Source organism: Podarcis muralis, chromosome 3 (genome assembly GCF_964188315.1).
Source record: "Podarcis muralis chromosome 3, rPodMur119.hap1.1, whole genome shotgun sequence".
NCBI lineage: Eukaryota > Metazoa > Chordata > Lepidosauria > Squamata > Lacertidae > Podarcis > Podarcis muralis.
This window is the reverse complement of record NC_135657.1, coordinates 81,530,303-81,551,675: the sequence shown is the minus strand read 5'-3', so window position 1 is coordinate 81,551,675 and position 21,373 is coordinate 81,530,303. Positions and strand designations below refer to the sequence as shown.

The window sequence follows — 21,373 nt, the reverse complement described above, 5'->3', positions numbered from 1 at the left end:
GTTTATTCTTAATATAAGCAGTGATACTTGCATTTGCTGTTAATTTTGAAATTAGGTGGCTCAGTTCATTTTGTTACCAATACTTTTGATACTACACAGTTATGGTCACTTTAAATCAGGCATGGCAAAACTTGGCCCTCCAGCTGTTTTGGGACTACAAGTCCCATCATCTCTGACCACTGGTCCTGTTAGCTAGGGATGATGGGAGTTGTAGTCCCAAAACAGCTGGAGGGCCAAGTTTGGCCATGCCTGCTAAATGGTATATCCTGTGCAATGTGTGGATTTTTGTCACTTTACAAATGTGGCTGTGTGAGCTTTGAGTCCCCCCTCCCATCCAAGCCTAAGCCAATTACTCTATAAAGCACCTTTCTCCAGCTAACACGTAATAGATGGCACACAGGTCAACACATGCATTCTTTAGGCAAGTCTAGGGTCTCCATCTTCTGAAGTATCTCAGGCTTCCCCCAGAACTACTGCCACAGTCTCTCACCTGGTGCCACAACTGGTGTTGCCTCAGGTTCCCAGCGATCCTGCTCTCACTTAGCTGTAGCTCTCTCTTAAAGGCTGCTTCCGGAGTCTTTTCCTTGCAGTCTTTTTTCCACCTCTTAACTGACCTGTGACCTCCATGTTGTGAGCATGGGTATGCAAGTCCTTGCTGAGCAGCATTAGGTTTCAAGTTGTTTCTACATGCCGGTTTGTCTTTTAATTGCTAATTAAGTAGGTTTTATGACAGTACATTCAGGGCTTCAGTGTTTTGACAGGGATGTTGCTGCAACTTTACAATGCATTTAGCATAACCTGAGCTTTATGTGTGCACTTTGAATTCCACCTCTGTATAATTTGCCCTTTATTTTTCACGTACCAACACCGGTATGCAAGTTTTCGGATAACACTACCTTGTCTTTGTTCACACATTAAAACAATGCAGCTTGATGGTTGCAAAATTGCTGGCTGTTTTCTTTTAGTAAAAAGGTAAAGGTACCCCTGCCCGTACGGGCCAGTCTTGACAGACTCTGGGGTTGTGCGCCCATCTCACTCAAGAGGCCGGGGGCCAGCGCTGTCCGGAGACACTTCCAGGTCACGTGGCCAGTGTGACATCGCTGCTCTGGCGAGCCAGAGCCGCACACGGAAACGCCGTTCACCTTCCCGCTAGTAAGCGGTCCCTATTTATCTACTTGCACCCGGAGGTGCTTTCGAACTGCTAGGTTGGCAGGCGCTGGGACCGAGCAACGAGAGTGCACCCCGCCGCGGGGATTCGAACCGCCGACCTTTCGATTGGCAAGCCCTAGGCGCTGAGGCTTTTACCCACAGCGCCACCCGCGTCCCACTGTTTTCTTTTAATACATTCTAATTGAGATAAGACTGAATTTAAATATTCAGGAAAGCTAAATGCATATTGAAACAAATGGTCAGTGTATACTACTCCACCAAAAACAGGGAGGACTTGTCCACTCCACTAGTAACAAGACAAAAGCATGTAGTAGTCATAGTAGCAGCAGCAATAACAACAACAACAATAACAATAATAATTTTATTATTTGTACCCTGCCCATCTGAGTTGCCCCAGCCACTCTGGGCAGCTTCCAACAATATAAATGCATAATAAAACATCAAACACCTAAAACTTCCCTATATAGGGCTGCCTTCAGACATCTTCTAAAAGTTGTAGTTATTTATCTTCTTGAAATCTGATGGGAGGAGGGTGTCACTACTGAGAAGGCCCTCTGCCTGGTTCCCTGTAACTTCACTTCTTGCAGTGAAGTTTACTATTCCATTCGTAATAGTTAGAAGGGGCAGGGGGGCGCTCTCCTATCAGTGACATTCAAAATATTGACTACCTGTATAAAAGGCAGACATTGCTAAGATGGAGCTGTGGGTCACACAGATGTATAACACACTCCTGTGTATGTTTATGTGGGAGTAAGACCCAATAAATTTGTCTGAAGGATTGCAACCTGAATGGGTGAAGGGTTTGCATCATTTTCAGGTTGGCTCAGTACGGAATACCATTATGCCGGAATACCAATTAGTAAAGGAAGCAAGCCAGAATCCTTCAATGCATAAGCAGCTGGGGAATGGTAGAGCAGAAGGAAGGGAGTCCCACAGCAGGTGGAGCCAAAACCAATGACAGGAAGAGCCAAGTAATTGTAGTTTTGCCCGCTTAGTCCCCACCAGGTATTTGGGGTTAAGACTGCAGTCTTAGAAAGCAACCTTGCTGCTTTTACTTCCTCATATACTCTCATTGTGAAAATTAACATAATTTGATTCTCATTCCGCAAGGATGAAGAACAAGTGGAACCAGGCTTTCTAAGGGTGGAGAAACAAGCAACTAAAATTGTGGTGCTCAATTTGATCTTTCTGTGAACAGAACAGGGGTTGTTTGCTGCAAATTTCAGCCAGAAGTCCATTCAGTAGAGAAAATGTAGACTACACATGGGTTGGGAAGTTTGGAAGAAAAGCAGGGTGGGCTTAAAGCTTTAGAAGGAACTGTAAAATATTTCCTAGAAATTCTTCAGAGGGTGGAAAGCAACGGTACAAAATCAAATGCAAGCTTTGGTCTGCTGCTCCAGGGTCACAATTAAATCCAAGGTAATGAACCTATTAAGGAACATTTATTAAAAACTATTCAAGATCTTGAACTTAAACATAAAAAACTGGTTCAGCTAGAATATATGCCAAGCTAGAGCAGCATAGATGGGAACTGGACGCTGCGGAATCTCAATATGTGGCCAAGTCACTCCACTTTGTGAAACCAAAGTTCAATGAAGGGGGCAATAGATGCTCTAAACTCTTAGCAAATGCATTAAAGGGGGAGAAAAAGAAGCAATCACATGTGTTCTCTTTGAGATAAACTAACAGCTCAGAAACCTAGGATGGTAAAAATAATAAACAAATGATTCTGACACTATTCCTTGAACCTATATCAGTCAAAGTAACTGTTACACAGGGCTTTTTTCCAGGGGGAACTCAGTTCTGGCACCTCTCAGGTTGGTGCCATTGCCATTCTAAGAGAAAAGGGGAGGCATTCATGGTGAGTTCTGGCACCTCTTTTTCTAGAAAAATTGCACTGCTGTTACAGAACAATATGAATCAATATTTGGATAATCTTCATTTGAAACCACTTAAAGAAGAACACAAAAAGTTATCAAATACAGCATTTATACTGAAGAAGAAATCAGTTATCAACATTGGCAAGCTAAAGCATGGCAAGACACCAGGCCCAGACTGCTTTGGCAGTCTTTTTTATAATAGGGTTGCCATAATAGGGTTGCCAGCCTCATATCTGGAGTGGGGGCAGAATCTCAGAAACTTGGAATATCTCTTAAAATACTGTTATTCCTAAACCCAGGTGGGATTTGAAGGAAGTGGGATCCTATCACCTGATCACTCTGTTCAGTCAATATTTCTTTTTTCCACTCTTGCTCTTCACCAGGCTTCCTCAAACACGACCCTCTTAATGTTTTTGGCCTACAAATCCCATGATCCTTAGCTATCAGGATCAGTGGTCAAGGATGATGGGAATTGTAGTCTCAAAACATCTGGAGGGCTGAGTTTGAGGAAGTCTGCTCTTCACAATCCCCCTGGACCCCTGGCTGTAGATTTAAGATATAATTCATTCATTAAAGGATAGCAGGGAGAGGGCAAACAACATATGTGGACAATATTATTTGTATGACACGTAATCCCAAAGGGACTATCCCTGCATTGAGGACTGAATTATCAGTTTTTGAGAAAGTATAGCTGGACTATGTATAACTGGGATAAATCGTTTTTGTATTGTAATGTCAATTCAAATACACAACTGGAACTTAAAAAAGTTAACATCTTGATACATTGTAAGGATTTCCATTACTTAAGGATGCAGATCCCTTGAAATTTAAACACATCGCATTATTAGAATTTTATTCCTTTAGTCAAAAAGATTATGTGTAATTTGGGCAGATGGAAGAAGCTTAATATATCTATTTTGGGCTGAATTGCATCAGTAAATATGATGATAGTTCCTACATCTGTTCCAAGTGCTTCCTCTCTCTCTCTCTCTCTCCATCCTACCTCTCTTAAGAATTGGCAAAGAATGATTAAAAATTTTGTATTTCAGAGGAAGAGAACAAGATTAGCTCTGAAAAATTGCTATAGGAGGCCAGATGGAGGAGGATGGGGATGTCCGCATTTGATGCTATATCGCAAAGCATTTCAAATAAGATAACACTGTTTTATTATTGACAAAGTTGACAAAAATGGATTTTACATGGAGAGAAGTGATGGGTATTGCCATTTTACAAATGGACTCCTACAGTGCTGCATTAAATTCATAATCCATATACTCTGTCCTATCCTCTTCCTACAGCTGCTTCTATCATCCCTGATCATTGGTAATTGAGGCTGAGGGGGGCTTAGAGTTCAGCCACACCTGGAGGCCTACAGGCTCCCCATCCTTGCATTAGTGTGCCCTAGTACATGGCTAGATAACTAAAGCAAGGTTTCTACTTATTGCTGTTCCTTATTTTTCTATGCCATCTTGTGGGTTGTCAGAGAATTGCAACATGAATGATGCACTTTGCAGACTACATTGCAATGGGTATTCAAGTGAAATGTCTGAAGATGTAAATAAGATGCTGTAGCATTTGTGGCTGGTGCCCATCAAGACTGGTAGGGTGGAAGGCAGGGAGACCAAGCGTAGGTAGAGCCAGAGACAACGAATTCTAATTTTGTCCCCCTCCTCCTCCCCGCTGAGTTCTACATATGCAACCCTGGAACTAAGAAGGGGGAAGCTGACAGGCAGCGCCACCCTATGATCTGGTTGCGAGGCAGGCAAGTGGAGGATGGCAGAGGGCAGACTACGGTTGAGGGAAATTGTTTGGTCCGGTTCATGGCGGTGTGGCTGTGGACTGAAGGAGTACAGAGTGCATCATGGGCCACCCCTGTGCTGTTCTTGCTGGACACCCACCTTGTTTCAGCAGGCCCCATGGTTCCATGGATGGAATGTTCTGCAGGTGTCCCTCTCATGGCGGTGCCATATTTGGGGTTCTAAAGATATATCAGGGCTTCTTCCATCAACTCACCTTGACATCATATGGAAAATATTTGCATTTTTCATTAATTCAAACAAGCATGCTTAAGAAACGATTAAGCTAAGCGAGTCTCGATTCAGGTGCTGCAATTTGTCGACAGCGTCGTTTTGTATGCAAAGCATATACTCTGTCACTCACCCTCCCACCTTGCCCTAGCAGGGGATTTCTAACGTGTTTGACAACTAGCAAATAAATGAATGCAATCTCCCTCAAGAAATAAGACCTGACCTGATAAAGTATATGAACTTTGCTTCTATCTTTATTTGGGTGTCTGTGTGTCCTGAATGTGTCCATGGTTGTTGTTGTTTTTATCCTTGCAGGTGAGGGAGAGCACAAAATGGCAGGAAGTGCCGTTTCCGTACAACTCTGCAGTTTCAAAAGTCAAATCGCTGCCAAGGTTCCCTTTATCTCACACGCGAACCTCCCAATTTCCTCTTAGCACCTACCGTAATCCACACCAATACTCTGCGCATGCGTCTCACACCACCACCTCTCTCTTTCTCCCCCCCCCCCCCCCCGACCCGACCTTCCAGAGCAGTTTTCTCGCTCGGTCTTTTTAAACACAACCCCACCGCCCCAGCAGGGAGGGTTCTGATTGGCCCGTCCCCCGCTCGCAAAGCTGCCAATGAGAATGTCCGGTGCGGTCCCCGCCTGCGCTTCTCAGGGTCGGCGTAGCGAGACCACGGGCGCGCGTGCGCGCGCGTTCCTCGTCAGCAGCCGACATGGCGCTCGCTGGGCTCGCGCTGCGCGGCGCTGCTGCGGCGGCGTCGAGACCTCGGCCGCGGCTACGTTTCGCGACGGGGCCTCTGAGCCGCAGGCACGCGGCGCATTTCACTTTCCAGCCGGACCCAGAGCCCACCCAGTATGGTGAGAGCTTCCGTCCTCCTCACTCGCTCCTGAGTAGAAGCGAGCCGCCCTCGCTTTCCCGTCCACGCGCCCGGCGGACTGAGGCGGCGCAAAGCTGAGGCGGTAGAATGGACTGCACCATTTAAGGAGGGGAAAAAAGAAAAAAAAAGATATTTTCACACACCCCACCGGATGCCGTTACTCAAAAACCGCGCACCAGGCGCTAGGCCCTTTTTCTAAGCCCCGCGCCTTTTATTTCTGAAGAATCTTTTACGTGCAGCCGAATTTTAAAAGGGCACCTTCCACCCCCCCCTCGTCCCCTTAAAGTGGTGCAGTCCGTTCTCCCTTCTCATTCCCGCTTGGTTCCGCTGTCCTATGGAGACTCAGCCTCATGTTGCTGCTGGGGAGGGTGAAGGCTTGGAGCTAGAGGGCGATCGCTTTGTGAATGGGGGGCAGAAATAAAGCAAACTTGTTTACTCTCTCCCCCCCCCCCTTGGGTGGTGGTGCTCGCGTTATTAAAATTCAGGTTGCCCACCTCATTGTGGTACTGCAGAGCAGCAAGGCAGCCAGGTGCCAAAGAGGACAGAAGGACACTGGCAGTTTTTTTTAGCAGTTATGGCAGAAATTGGGAGGCTTGCACCCAGCTGGTAGTTTGCTGTAGTTCTTTGCATCTGGTCACAATCACTTAATGTTGGAGTAGGGTTTTTCTCCTTCATCCCCTTGAACGTGGAACTCCCAAAACAAGGCGTCCTGTAAATATTGATTCTAGGGAGTGAGAGATGTTACTGACAAACACACTCCTGTGGGTAGGAGTGACAGTAAAAATCATGAAAACCGCCTGCCATACACACAGGCGTACAGTGGTACCTCAGTTTACGAACAGTCCTGTTTACAAACTATTAGGTTTACGAACTCCACAAAACCGGAAGTAGTGTCCTAGTTTGCGAATTTTATCTTGGACTACGAATGGAAGCCGAACAGTGAAAGGGCACCGGTGGAGGGAGGCCTCATTAGGGAAAGCGCGCCTCAGTTTAAGAACGGTTTTGGTTTAAGAACGGACTTCCGGAACGGATTAAGTTCGTAAACCGAAGTACCACTGTATATGTAAACGATGGTACTACTAGAACTCTGTGACACCAGCCTGCCATGATTTATCTGTACAGAAGATTTTTAAAAGTCAAAAGTTTACATACGCTGAAATGAATTCTTGGAGATGTGACCTGTGCTACTTTATAGTTCGTACATGAGGTCACTTCATGAAGAGAAATTGCGTCAGTCAGGCTTCAGAACTATAATGATTTTGTACTTTAGGGTGCAGAGATAGACAGTTACACCTGTTAAGTAATTCCACTTCCTTGCTTCCTAAATACCATTGAACAGCTGGCGGTGGAAGAATGCTAAAAGGATAGCCTATTATGAGTGCATCCAAAAGTGTGTGTGTGTGTGTAAATATATATACATACATATATATATATATAATGTTACTATTAGCTTTCGTAGATTTTCGTAGATATATATATAATGTTACATAATGTCTACATTCACATGAACAAAGGCAAACAATTGGGTACTTCTCTAGAAGAGCTGTTTAGGGCATGGTATCTACATATAGTACTTCAGTGCAGAAAAATGACCCCAGTGATTTCTGCTATAAATTATGCTGATGGCCTATTATCTTCATTGGTTTGCTAGTTTATTGTAAGTCTCGGTACTGACCCCTATGTGATATAACTATGCTGTGCACAAGGCTTGACTACTTCTGTGTATGGCTAGGTGAGAACATTAGGGGTGGAGACATTTCATTATTCCAAATACCTGCTTTATCTGTTTCTTATATTTCAATAAGAAACAGGAATAGCTCATTTCAATTCTGTACAATATTTTTCCCAGTATTTTTTCTAGTTGATAATAATAGGATTTACAATTCGGTTTTCCATAAGGTCCCTGAGTGGAGTATATACATTTTAATGTTACAATTAAAATAATTAGATAAAATTTCAATTGAAACAGTGCAAAACCAGTTCAAACCAGCAACACCCAAATATTACAGTACCGCAGAGGGGAATTAGCACTATGTATTATTCAGTCATCCCCAATTCCCCATCTTAAGCTGTTACTGAAAAGTACAATGATTAAAAAACATAATCCTATCCATGTTTACTCAGATGTAATCCTATTTAATTAATTGTAGCTTACTCCAATGTAAGTGGGGTTAGGATTGCAACCTTAGTATGTAGGCAAAGGTATTCAACAAAACTGAGCCCCCCAAAGATTATTCATGGTGAATGTGTCTTAAAATTTCATTATTCAGCTTTTGGATTAAATAGCCAAAGGAGAATAGCAGAAGCTATTTAATGTACAAGAAAGACAATTAACTATTGATGAGTGGTGAACATTTCATACTTGATGTGTTTCATTTGACCTTAAGAAGTGCTCAACTACAATCAATAGCACAGAAAGTGATAGCTAACAAGAAATCTTAACCCTTATTGCATGGACCCTTTATGAAGTTATAGGTAGTGAAATGAACTGTGAATAGCTGAAGGCACTGGGGTCATGGAAAATCTTGTAGATTGGAAATATATCATGCTGTCTCTGTGGATTGGAACCCAATATTTCAGGTATTTGTATTTAACCGTTGTCTTGTCTAACTTATTGGTCTCTATGCACAGGCCAGACACAGAAAATGAACCTTTTCCAGTCCATTACAAGTGCCTTGGATAATGCCTTGTCGAAAGATCCAACAGCAGGTATAGTTTTATATCTAAAATTATGTCTATGGAGGTTCTTTTGTTAGAAGCCCTTTTTATTGAATACACACTTAAACTAAATATGAATTAAGGTAAAACTTGTATGTAAATACGAATTAATTTGAGATTTATGTAGCACAAGAACATAGTAGAATTCTAAAAAAATTAAGCAGTGACTTTGATCTGTTAGAAACTATTCAGAACCACGATATGGTAATAAGTTTGATAGGACCAGCCATAATCTCACAAAGTAAGCAATAGGCCTGGTGGTAGCTATACATCCTGCTACTGTGCAGCCAGAGTTTTGATTATATTGAATAATATAATGCAAAGTATGCAAAGGGTCAGGTTGAACTTGAGATTCCTTTTAGTTACTAATCATTATTAACTAAGAATCATTTTGCATTCTTGAGCAATTATTTACTTAATTCCTTGTTGTACACTTGCAGTAATATTTGGTGAAGATGTATCCTTTGGGGGAGTCTTTAGGTGCACTCTTGGCTTGAGAGACAAATATGGTGAGTTTACAACTTATATGATTCATTTGCCAGATCGTTGTTTCTCTTCCTGTTCACATTAACTATTATATCAACTAATATATCAACTATTATATCAACTAAAATATTATATATATATAGAGAGAGGTTATATGTTTGATTCCACTTGAGAAATTGTTATTTCCTTCTTGTAAAGGTGATCAGAGCAGCCAATGCAGGCAGCTATTTCCAAAGTTTAAAAATGGGCTAACAGCACAGTCCTATAATGTCTATTTAGAAGTAAGCCTGGTGGAGGTAAGAAGGATTTACTTCTAGGAAAGTGGGTCCTGTATAGAATTACAGCCTAGTTCACCTTGGTTTTGAAGGTTAATAAAACTGAATGATTTTTAGGCTCTTTGACAGTTATGCAGGATGTGCAGAACTATTAATATTCTGACCCAAGGAATCCCATATTTAGCATTTTAAAACACAGCAAATTTTCATTTAATGTCAAGCTTTGTTAGAACAGTGCATTCATTTGTGCTAGATTGTGCTTCTGACACGAGATGGTTTTATTTGGGGTCTGTGGTATACGCTGATAGAGCTCAGCAATTCAATTTGCCCAACAAGGGGGAAAGACTACAGTTGCAAGGAACAACATTTTACATGTTGATATATCAAGAACTACTATAACATTTTGCAAATGAAACAAGTAGGTTAAGATTTGTTATTAATGATGTCTGACTTGGGGTGGTTTTGTATGCTGTGATGTGTGGGGAAATAGAGATCTGCACACTTCTGTTTTAAACTGGCTTTAGATCTACCAGTGAAATGCCCTGTGTGGGAAACTTATTCTGGTTGCTGCTAGTGAGAACATGGCTAGTAGTGTGCATTCCACTGCACTTTTGGCAGGGGCTTCTGGGACAGCACATCTCCTTTCATACTCTTTAGAGCCCAGTGGAACCTCTCCCAATCCTAACCCCTGCCAGCAACATGGATTAGTGGTTAGGGTTGCTCTGATCACAAATATATTGCAACTGCAACATTAATAAACAGTTACTAGTGTAGGTGTTACTTTCCTTACCCTTACACAAGTTTCTTTGTCTGCATATTAGTAGTATATATTGTAACAATGGCCCCTTTTAACAGTAGGTATATTTGTAGCTATGCTTGCATAAAGCTAAAGTGATTCATATGGTAACATTTCATAAATATATCAAACTATGTTTTTAGGTGTCCACTTGCACATGATACATTAAATGTTTATAGATGAGTAAATTTAGCTTGGGTTTGATAAGAAACCACACCAAATAAAATATTGAACATATTTCAAAACAAACAAAAGTTACTGGAGAAAAGCTCTGTGGCTTCAGACTTTCCCATCATTGTTCTCTGACACCACTACTTCTGACAGTAGCTTTTAGTAAAAAAAGTTATTGTCACTTTGTAGGCCCCTGAATTCCACTAAGTAGCTTGTACTCTGAGAAGTATCTTTTGCATCTGTGCATCTACCCTATATTCTTATTTTAAAAGGTTTATTAAGAGAAACTCTTATTTTTGTAGGTAAAGACAGAGTGTTCAATACTCCTTTATGCGAACAAGGAATTGTAGGATTTGGCATTGGAGTTGCAGTAACTGGTGCTACAGCCATTGCAGAAATTCAGTTTGCTGACTATATCTACCCTGCCTTTGATCAGGTTGGTGCATAATCTAAGATGCTGAAAATAAGAATAACAGTTTATTGTTATTTTCCCTTAAAGTAATGAAAAGCTGAACAGAAATGGGATTGGACATGAGGGAGGCTGAAGCAAAATGTCAATATGACTGCACTAGGTTTTGGGGTTTTGGCACTTTGCACGTTACATGAAGCACCAAAATTGTATGTGTGAATGCAGTGGTGCCTGTGCTTGCTCTTCATCCTTCTAACATGCAAGAAAAGAAGAAGAGGAGGAAGAAAATTTACAGCTCTCCTGTGTTTAGATAGTATGTATCTCCTTAGAGGGGAAATGTATGAGTCCCCTTGCAGACATTTCAAAAAGTGGTGGAAAGTAGAGGTGTGAATACAATTTTGGTGCTACTTCTTGCTGCTGCTTGTAATGTGAGGCATCCCTCAGTGAAAAAGTATTGGAGCTAGGCTAAAAACTGAACATTTGTATTTAGCTTTGACTTTGGCTGTTGCATACTTGATAAAATGTACTTTGTTACAGAAGTAATAAAGAGCAACACATAAGGGTAATTTGTAGGAGTCAGATACTAGAAATCTGTGTTACATCTGTAGCTGGCTCAAAGAAGTGTGTTGTAAAGCAAAGAAAATGATGTAAAAATTTATTAGCATTTGGTTTTAAGATTTGGGGTGTCTGTTCCTGCTTAATGTTGTACAATGGAACATGAACGATCAAAATGCATAGTATGTGTGTGCCTGAGTACGTTCAAGATATATTAAATAAATGTATCTTCCCCTCAGATTGTTAATGAGGCGGCAAAGTATCGGTATCGCTCTGGAAATCTCTTTGATTGTGGAAGCCTCACTATAAGAGCCCCTTGGGGTTGTGTGGGTCATGGTGCATTATATCACTCTCAAAGCCCTGAAGCCTTTTTTGCTCATTGTCCAGGACTAAAGGTATGATAATTGGATAAATGGATTGTATTATAATTGGTGTGTTTTTACCATTACGGTAGCTATTCCTCATGGGAGGCTCTCTGTGACTTAAGCAATTGCCATGTTACCTTGTGAATGAATCTGGTGATGTTTGCAGATGGACTCTGTAGATTCCCTTTTCTGTTAACATGCTTTGACATGTTAACTAATTTTTCACATGATTCCTTTATGTATAAGGATCACTACTAATGTGGTAGCAGAGTACTGTGAGGACTTCACCACCCCAAAATTAAATGCTAAAATTAAATTAAAACCAAACATTTGAATTGAGCTTGAGTCTTCATTGAAGAACGAAGTGCTACCCTATCAAATATGCATTAAAAAGTTGCAGCTCACAGTCAGTGGACTTGTGTATTGCAGTTATTGCTGGAATGTATCACTTCAGTCTGAAAGTAGGGGATCACTTCTTTGTATGATTCAGCTGTTTATACTTCACACAAAAACGAGCATGGTTTAGAGAAGAACTTATGAAATCTCTTGGGAAATCTTTAGGAACTATCAGCTGGGAACCTTTTGCCAGCATGGCTACTTGAGTAGAGTCCCTTTATTACTCTCAGGTTTGAAGAGTGATGATTAGAGCTGCCTTTAATAAACTCGTAACAGATCAAATACCAGTGTACTTGAATCAAACAGAATTGTCAGAAGACAATTATACTGTCAGTCGAATGGTATTGCTTTTGAACAAGTGCCACAATCAGAATTTCAGTTGATATTTAGGGCAGACTGCATTGGCCTGAGTTTAGCTTCTGATGTTCCTTAGTGTTTTGCCCTCAATTTATTGGGGCAAGTAGCAGATAAAGTGTATAGGTACAGCAGTGTCACTGGATAATATTTTGAGGATTATATTCAAGCCTGTTCTAAAAGCAATGCAAGATAGGCATACAGTGATGTTTCAGTACTGTGCTTCTGAGGCTCTTTTTGTAAGTTTGTTCAATCTTGGTTTGTTCCACGGTAGTTTGTGCCACACCAGTTTTAATTGCTGCTGAAGTAAGCCAGTTTAAAATGTAGCTTGAGCCATTAGTCTTCTTTGAAGAAAACCATAGAGAGACTGTTTGTGTTGTTGATTTGTATATACCTGATAACTACTCTGAACTCTGACCAGATGTAGATTTTTTTATTCTATAATGTGCTCAGAAAAAAATGCATTGGATGCAGTGGTCACAGTAGAGAGCTGTAGGCTCTTTCAGGTATTTCTGAGCTAGTTTTGATGATTGAATAATGGTAGTTATTAAACTTTGAATAGAAATAGTAGTATAAGAAGGTGATAGGTATGCTACGTTGCTTCTGTAATTAGCCTCTTAATAAGCAAAGTATTTGGTTTTGTAGATTTTCTTATTCTATCTTTTTTCCAGGTTGTTGTTCCAAGAGGTCCTGTAGAAGCCAAAGGACTGTTGCTATCATGCATAGAAGATAAAAACCCTTGTATATTCTTTGAACCTAAAATACTGTACAGAGCAGCAGGTAAACAACATAAAAATAAGTGAATGAAGATGATGTTCTGTATAGGCATATAAGGAAGCATGGTCTATTTGAGCAGCCAGCTTAAATTACTCATTTCCTTATTTCGTTTATCGAACATTTGCTTGGATATGAAGAAATAGATTATTTAAAGCATACTCCTGTGTTTATTCATATGAAAGAATACTACTAATAATGTCCCACTGTGTTGAGTCCTGTTGGTGGTGGTGGTGCACAGATAGTTTGCTATTGTTTGTTTAAGATCTTTGAAAGAAAGATTTCCTGCCTGACAACTATGGATTTGCCTCCCTTATCTTATTAATAGGCTGAAGGTTGCCTGACCAGCTGGAAGGTAGCCTTTTATTAATGACTGAAGAATGAAATAGGAATATTTCACTGTTAAGGGTATTTTGCTATAATAATGGTCCAGGGTATCTGTTTAAAGAGGTTTAAGTTGGCCATAGTAGTTTGAGCTTGTTTCAAACTTTATGAAATAGGATTATTTTCACTAATCATATTTAAGATTAGATTTCTCATTCAGCTATATCTGCAATTAATGGAAACATTCAATTTCTTTATCACAGCTGTCTTAGAAGAAGTGAGGTGAACAGTGAGCATAAGCTGCAACTTGCTGTGGCTCATCCTTATAACTCTAAACCATGACTTAGTATTATATGTGAACTGGGCCTGTATCTGTTAAAGCGTTTGCTCGAGTGCTGAATCAATGTTCTCTTATTTATCAAAGGAACAATTCATTTAGTACAAGCAGTCAAAAAAGAACTTGGGTCTTAATATATGTATCATGCGGGGGGAGGCTCTCAATTTTCAGTTAGGCTAGAAATGGAGGTTTGGGCTATTTTCAAGGCAGACTATTCAGGTGTGATCCATCTTCTTGCCCTGCATACATACACCTTTGGCTTTAGGTAGTCTTCCTGCTAGCATATTTTTTTTTAATGTTTGTTTTTACTCTAATGCACCATCAAATCTAATGCTCCATCGAATCTAATGTGCACCTCAATTTTCAGAACCTTGAAACCCCCAAAAGTATTTGCTAGCAAATGTAAATGTGCCATCAAATCTAATGCGCGCTTTAATTTTCACACTGTAATTTGGCCAAAAAAGGTGAGCATTAGATTTGAGTAAATACAGTAATATACAAAAGAGTTGGATTTTTCACGTTTTCATGATGAAAGGGTAAAATAGTACATATTTCCTGTTTTTGAAAATATTGATGTGCCAAAAATAAGAGAGAGAAGGAAATAAGCTGTTTGTCTTTTTATTAGGTGCATAATTTATAATATTGGTGAAAAAATACACTTTTGTACCTTTGAACAAGGTTTTTAGTTTAATTTTTAGCAAGACTTGTCAGTCTGCATTGTCTTGTAAAGATATTGATGCAGGAGGAAGCAATGCAAAGTACTAAGGTGAATACAGAAGTCAGTTATTTTAATAATAGCAACATTTTAAAACTGCTTTATTCAAAATATAAGAATTGTTTTAAACAAAACATAAATTTTACATAGAGGTGTTTGGTTTGTTTATTTTTAAACTATATTTGCTAGTGAATCAAGAGCACATAGTGGTAATTCATAGGAAACAATGAGTCACCTTGACATTATCAGGTTTAAGTATCTTGTGGAGAGAGTATTCTTATGGCTTACGACCTTTTCAGTTTCATTTAATTCTATCATATATGACATGAGTGGTGCAGAAATGATTTGCATCAGTGGTTGTTATAGTGACATGGCAGGTAAGATGGGAAAAACTAGCTTGTTTTTAATCAGCGTTTAAAATGCCCTGTCACAACGACGTGTTTTTCTATTGCAATTAATTGTAAATAAAATTAAACACTAGCACTGCCAAATGCATGACTTCGGATTTATGAATATTCATAGAATGTTAGTTGGAGGAAGCTTTGCAGGTGAGAAATAATCATGCTAATAACAATTAACAATAATAAAAAGGAGCCCAGGGCAGTAAAGAACAAAGCTGCAAAACAATACAATTAAAAATAAAATAAAAAACATAATCTAAAGCACCTGAAAACCTTTTTTTTATAAAGCAGTCTTGCATCCTCACAGCTAATAATTACAAGTTTGATGTGGACAACATCTTTCAGTTATAAAATGCTTGAGTGAACAGGAACATTTTGAACTTTCTCTTGAATGTTAATAATGAGGGAGATAGGCACACATCACCGAGGAGGGCATTCTGCAACCGGAAGCTGCCATTAGTTCTGTGCAAAGGGTGATTAACTTAACAGTGCTGGGTTGGAAGGGACATTAAATGCTAATTAACTTGTCATTTCTGATATATCAACACAAGTTACTCACTCCATAGCTGCAGGATGTTCGTAAGGGGTTTCTGACCAAATATGACATAGAGCCAGGCGACTAATCTGTCACTAGCGGGGAAAGGGGGCAATGTTTCCCAGGAAATGCAAATTTAGACTTAATCCAGTTACTGGTGGAATATGTTTGCCAGAGGATGTCCTCAGAGCCAAACAAGAGCATATGCTTGCATTAGATATGGCAAAGGTACTGAGGGCTAATGAGGCTTGTGGTCTATTAAAATAAGCCATTCCTTGCACAGGTACTGCACAGTTATTTCCGTGGGAGAAGATTTGGCTTAAACCACAGTTTTTTTCCGATTCCTTTGCCATGGCACTGCACTCATACCTCAGAGTAAAACTAACATAGTCACATCATTCCAGGGCATGTGCAAAGTTCCAGCTGAGCCAAGCATTTTGGTAATGCTAGATAACTGGTTCCATTGATTTTTATTGTTAATAAAGTTCTAATTTCCAGCTGAAATTAGACCTCATGTTACAATATCTATTTAAAAATCACAGGATTGTCATTATGCAAACTTTGGCCTTTGCCGTGGGAGACTTGGGTTCCAACAATTATAGCTACATTAAATTAATTGGATGGCTTTTGGTGAATCATACACTCTCAACCTAGTTTACCTAAGACCAGAGATTCTCAAAATTTCTAGCTCCAGGGTCTTCTTGAGATGGCTGAAAGTAACTGAAGCCCACAAGTCACAGTATGGTGGCAGATGGAGGCAGAGTGTTGCATAAACCCGAAACTACTGATATCATTTTCTATACGCTTCTGTCTAACCCATATTTGAAAACTATTATATCCTGTACCACAATGTTTTTCTTATGACAACGAGCACCACAGCCCAGCTCTCCTCAAGCTAAGTAATGAATATTTGCTTTGGAGGTATTGTGACCAGTGGTGGAGCTTCAGGCTCCAGCATCAGGGAACGGAGTGCAGGCGGGGGTGGGGCGCCCAGCGTGGGTGGGTGGGGGGCCCAGCCGTGATGGCACCCTGCCGGGATCACGCTGCCGGGGCCGGTGCGCTCTCCCCCCAACTCCTCTTCCTCCACCAGTGATTGTGACTCAGCCCACCCTTTTTAGGCAGAATATGCTGATCCAAAATGATTAAACAAGCAAGCAAGCAAGCAAGCAAGCAAGCAAGCAAGCAAGCAAGCAATTTCCCCACTTTTACCCTGAGTGCTTCTCACATTTAGGCATTTCCTGTAAATCCTTCTCCCATTCTCCATTCATACTTGTACCATTCTGCTCCCCACCTTCAAATTGCCGGTTTCTGGAAGTAAGCATAGATTATGCTGTATTGAACTTGTTTGTAGATCTTGACATCACAACAACAATTTGTGGTCATGGGGAAGGGGATGTACGCAGGCCTGGGACTTGCTGTGGCTTGTTCACGTGATGTCTGAATGTGGCAACTATCTACAAACTTATTAACTTATCTCTGCAGTCATGTGGCTTAGAAATTTGCTTCTTCTGTTGTTAAATGAAAGTACAGATACTTAGGAAACTGAATTCTCTGGTCATTCTGGAATTTTCTGAAATCCCACGAAGGTAGAGCCTACATGATGGTAACAGAATTTATGATTTAATCAGTGTACTTATCCCTTCAAGGAAAAGAAGCTGGTACAGCCAATTTAGAGCAGGTGATAACTTGTGGTTGCAGGACTATAGCATTTCAGAGTTGCTGCCAAATATGAGGTTTTGACGAAGCAGTGGGTAAAAGGGCCTCATTGTCCAAAGGGAAAAATACTTCTGCAGCTTTAATAGAAGCATACAAGGAAAGATTGACAATTATTTTCAGAATAATTTACTATATAGCTGTGTGTTATTCTGTGGGTTGCTAGAGTGACTAAAATTACACCTGGAAACTATAATTGAAAATGCCCAGGCTGGAATAATTACTTCACTAGTATTATATAACTAAGAGCAGATGTCATTGTTAGTGGGAAAATAGTGTGAAAGAGCATTTACATCTAAAATTACCAGCATTCACATATGAGCACTGATATATTTAGGCTCTCTTTTGATTTCTTTGGTCTTTCACTGTATTGAGTTAAGCTAATGAGGTAAATGGGAATCATTTAAAGCTAGAGAAAGTAGCTTATTTTAGCAGAAGGTTTGGCTGAGAATGGTCAATAATATCGAATGACGCAACATATTTCAATGAAAATGTGAATGTCACAGACTCCTGGCTGTTCTTTGCAGCAATAGAAAGCCACTGCTGAGGACTGGGGGGCCCTTGGGAATGGATGTGATTTGGCAGGAGGCTGCAGACGGGGAGTTGGGCATTGGGAGAAATAGCCATTTGGATCCAAGCCTGTATCTTTCAGTGCAATTCCCAATCCATAGCTGTTCCTTAGAAATTACAGTGTTGCTATTGTGGAATTAACCTGTAAATAAACTACAAATGAAAACATACAACAATGTGTTGTTTTTTGTTTTTGCTTGTGATAATTGTTTCAAATTGTTAAAAGAATGGATACTGGTACTGGAAATTTTGTTGTTGAGCAATTCATGTTTTCTGGTAGAGAGTCATATAGCAGCATTAACCTAGTGGCTCATTACGTGACGAGTTTTGTTAAGTCTTGTTTTCTAAACTTTTAATATACCATGTACAGTATCAGGCAAGCAGAGACCTCCCTTTGCTATTGGGAGTGCCTTGCCACTGTGCAGCCTGTATCTCCTGGAACTTCTTGCAGCCTCAGTCTCACCTGTTCAGTTTACATTCTTGGGTGCTTTGTCATATTAATTAATTAATTAATTTCAAAAGATTTATATATTGCTTGATTGTAATAAAACCTCAAAGTGGTTATGTAACTCGGGTCATTGAATCTTGACTATGGGAAAACCGTTTTCTTTCGTACTCCCAAGGTATGTTCAACTAACACAAAACCATGAGTAACACAATGCAAATTTTAAATCATTAGCGTTCAGCATGTAACTGTTTAGCAGCTGGAGAATCTAACCTACATTGCTTTGCATTTATTCAGTGGAGCAAGTCCCTGTGGAGCCATACTACATTCCACTCTCTCAAGCAGAAGTCCTTCAGAATGGAAGTGATGTTACACTGGTGGCCTGGGGTACGCAGGCAAGTAAGACTCTGATGGATTTTTAAATAGAAATTATGCTATATTATCTCCTGGAAAAATGTTCTTTGAAATGCCCTCCAGATGAAGTGGACTACAACTCCCATGATCCCTGGCCATTGGCTGTGCACACTAGGGGTCACAGTAATCGAGTACATGTCATCCAGACTTAATGGCACATTCCTAACTCCCACCCCTTGCCAGTGGGGCTTGGTGAAGCCCCTGCCACATCCGCAGCCCTGCTGCTCATTTGAGGGACAGCAGAAATTGGGAGTGGGGAGAAGGAAGACAGGATGATTGGGCCCAATGCTGTTGTGTGATGGCTGTGGGACCAGCCTTGAATGCCCTGTTTTAGGCCTTTTCGTTGGCTCCTGTTCATGTGTTCAGTGACTGGTAGGTTGAGCCAGGAGAGCTGGGTGGTGCAATGCCTCCACCTAATCCAACTCCTCCCTTTTCCCAGCATAAGGTGGGTTTGGATTACTCTTGTGGAGGTTCCAATGGAAGCAGTGCGAAAAGTTCATCATGACTTAAGTCCCATTTATTTCAGTGGGATCTTAGGGCAACTAACTATAGCTCCAATCCAGAGTCTTTATCTAACAAGTGAAACTTAGATACTTCAGTGCATTGTGGAAACCTTTAAATTAAACACATATAGCATCAATTCTGTTTTTATTTTTGAAAAAATATATATTTCTGATTGAGGCTGTCGTGCTAAGATAAGTGCAGTATACATGTTGTGAAATATTCAAAAGCACTCTCCAAGTGTTGCTGAAATGAAATTTCAGTAGCCTGCATATCTAATATACTATTGCATGTTTTCACCCAATATTTAGGTTCATGTTATTAAAGAGGTAGCAGTTATGGCTCAAGAAAAGCTTGGTGTGTCCTGTGAAGTAATTGATCTGAAGACTATTCTGCCTTGGGATGCAGAGACTATATGCAAGGTAGGTACATATGGCACATTAGTGCATTCAAGCATTTCAGTTATTTTCTCATATCGTAGGTCTTTGTGGAATGACCACCACTAGAGGCCTCTATTAGTTCAAGTTAAAACTGAGTTTTGGCGCTGTTTTACTTACTACTATACTATGAAGACAGAATTTTAGCTTGTTCCAAAATAATTTGAAAGTCTAATCTATACTGTTCAGTCATATGAGATTGTGTAAAATATTATGGTACGTTAACTTTCTTAGGTAGAGATTGGTAGTCAGAAGGCTACCTGGAAAACATGATGGTTAAAATCAGGGGAGTGGTACCTGTAGTCACAGTACTGACTTGAAGAGAATTCTGTAATCTATTTTCTGAAATATATTATGTGTATTTTTTTCTTTATAATTTTTAAAAGAGCTTTTTTCTTCTTTAGAACTTTTAGAATAGCTGGCTAATAATGGGGCGTGTTGGGGGAGGGGTACTGCCTCTGGTGGGGGACATCTCATGCTCCTTCTGGGGTGGTTTGTCCACTTTTGGTCCCCACCCTGCACTTGCGCTTCCTAGAAGTGGCAGCATGTGACACCCTGGCGAAAAACTTTGATTGGCCTGCTAGACCAGGTAAAGGTAGGTGATGGGCTTAGTTTTAAAATGCATCCTTATCTTGTCATTCATTCCTTCTTCTGAATCTCTGAACATTTGGAGAATGAGTGTGACCTTGTCAAATGTGGGACACCCTCTCCCCCATTCCTGTGATGAGTAATGTTTCATTTATTGATTATAGTATACTTTAAAATGTGTGTGTTGCCTCTCCAAATGCTTGAGAACGCATACAAAGAAAATATTTAATAAAAATTATTTCAAGATACAACAGTGAAATGCAGTGTCGGGAGCTTTGGGTTGGTGCAGCATAGAAGCAGAGAAGGATAGCTTTGTCTGCTTCACTTCCAGCTTTTCTGTCTTGTTTGCCCAAGTACAGTACTGTGCATTTCTGCTACTAATTGCCGGACCCTTCTCCAGCTGCTGCTATGCACTTCTAAAGAGTAATTAAACATGTGGTGTTTTTTCTTTTTAAAATACTTTTGAACTGCACACATATTACACAGTTCTCAAGTGAGGAATGTTGACAACAGCAGCTGCATGTGCCCTAGTTGTCAGTAAATAATTAAATTCTCATCATTAATTTTGCTAATTCAGATGGTTTTTCATGCATATTTTTTTTTGTTATTTTCCCCATTTAAAGCTTCCTCTTTCCACATTGGTAGATTCCTCTTTTTGTAAATGTTCTTGAGTTCCTGTAAAAAGTAAAATCAGGACCACCTGCTTTAATGGCACCACAATTAAACTCAAGATTCCTAATGACATTTTGGGAAATTTGAAGAGAGAACTTAGTGAAATTTGGACTTTTGTACTAGGAACCAAGAATGTTCTAGCAAAATAAGGCGTGATATCCTGCAGCAACATACAAGAAGGACTACAAAGCAATGAAAATGGAGCACAAAGAATGCAATTTTAAAATAAAATGTCAGCCGTTGCTAATCAGGTTCTCTTCAGATATTTTGGGCCATAACTCCAATGTTAACTGCAAGATTGCACCAGATTTAATTACTAGAAAAGACTGTCCTCCATGCCTCGCAAGTGCTTGACAGCCCTGTGCTGTGCGGAATTGGAGAACAGCCAGTGGTGGAAATCTAACACGCAACGTTATTTGAACTCTTATTATTTCCATAAACTAGAGGAGATTATATCCACAGA

At 40.2% G+C, this 21,373-nt stretch overlaps 1 protein-coding gene across 2 annotated transcripts in view; it reads left to right on the top strand.

Annotated features, from left to right (window-relative positions):
• Positions 1 to 5,764: 5,764 nt before the first annotated feature.
• The window catches only part of BCKDHB (branched chain keto acid dehydrogenase E1 subunit beta), a 39,006-nt gene continuing 23,397 nt past the window's right edge, over positions 5,765 to 21,373 (top strand). The window contains exons 1-8 of one of the 2 annotated variants that reach the window (XM_077926198.1): positions 5,765 to 5,939; positions 8,591 to 8,668; positions 9,118 to 9,186; positions 10,708 to 10,841; positions 11,609 to 11,764; positions 13,156 to 13,264; positions 18,596 to 18,693; positions 19,525 to 19,635. In XM_077926198.1, coding sequence (XP_077782324.1) covers positions 5,795 to 5,939; positions 8,591 to 8,668; positions 9,118 to 9,186; positions 10,708 to 10,841; positions 11,609 to 11,764; positions 13,156 to 13,264; positions 18,596 to 18,693; positions 19,525 to 19,635 — 900 coding nt within the window. In that variant the 5' untranslated portion in view covers positions 5,765 to 5,794. The remainder of the gene's footprint in view (positions 5,940 to 8,590; positions 8,669 to 9,117; positions 9,187 to 10,707; positions 10,842 to 11,608; positions 11,765 to 13,155; positions 13,265 to 18,595; positions 18,694 to 19,524; positions 19,636 to 21,373) is intronic. The other variant, XM_028722843.2, reaches the window with a different exon arrangement.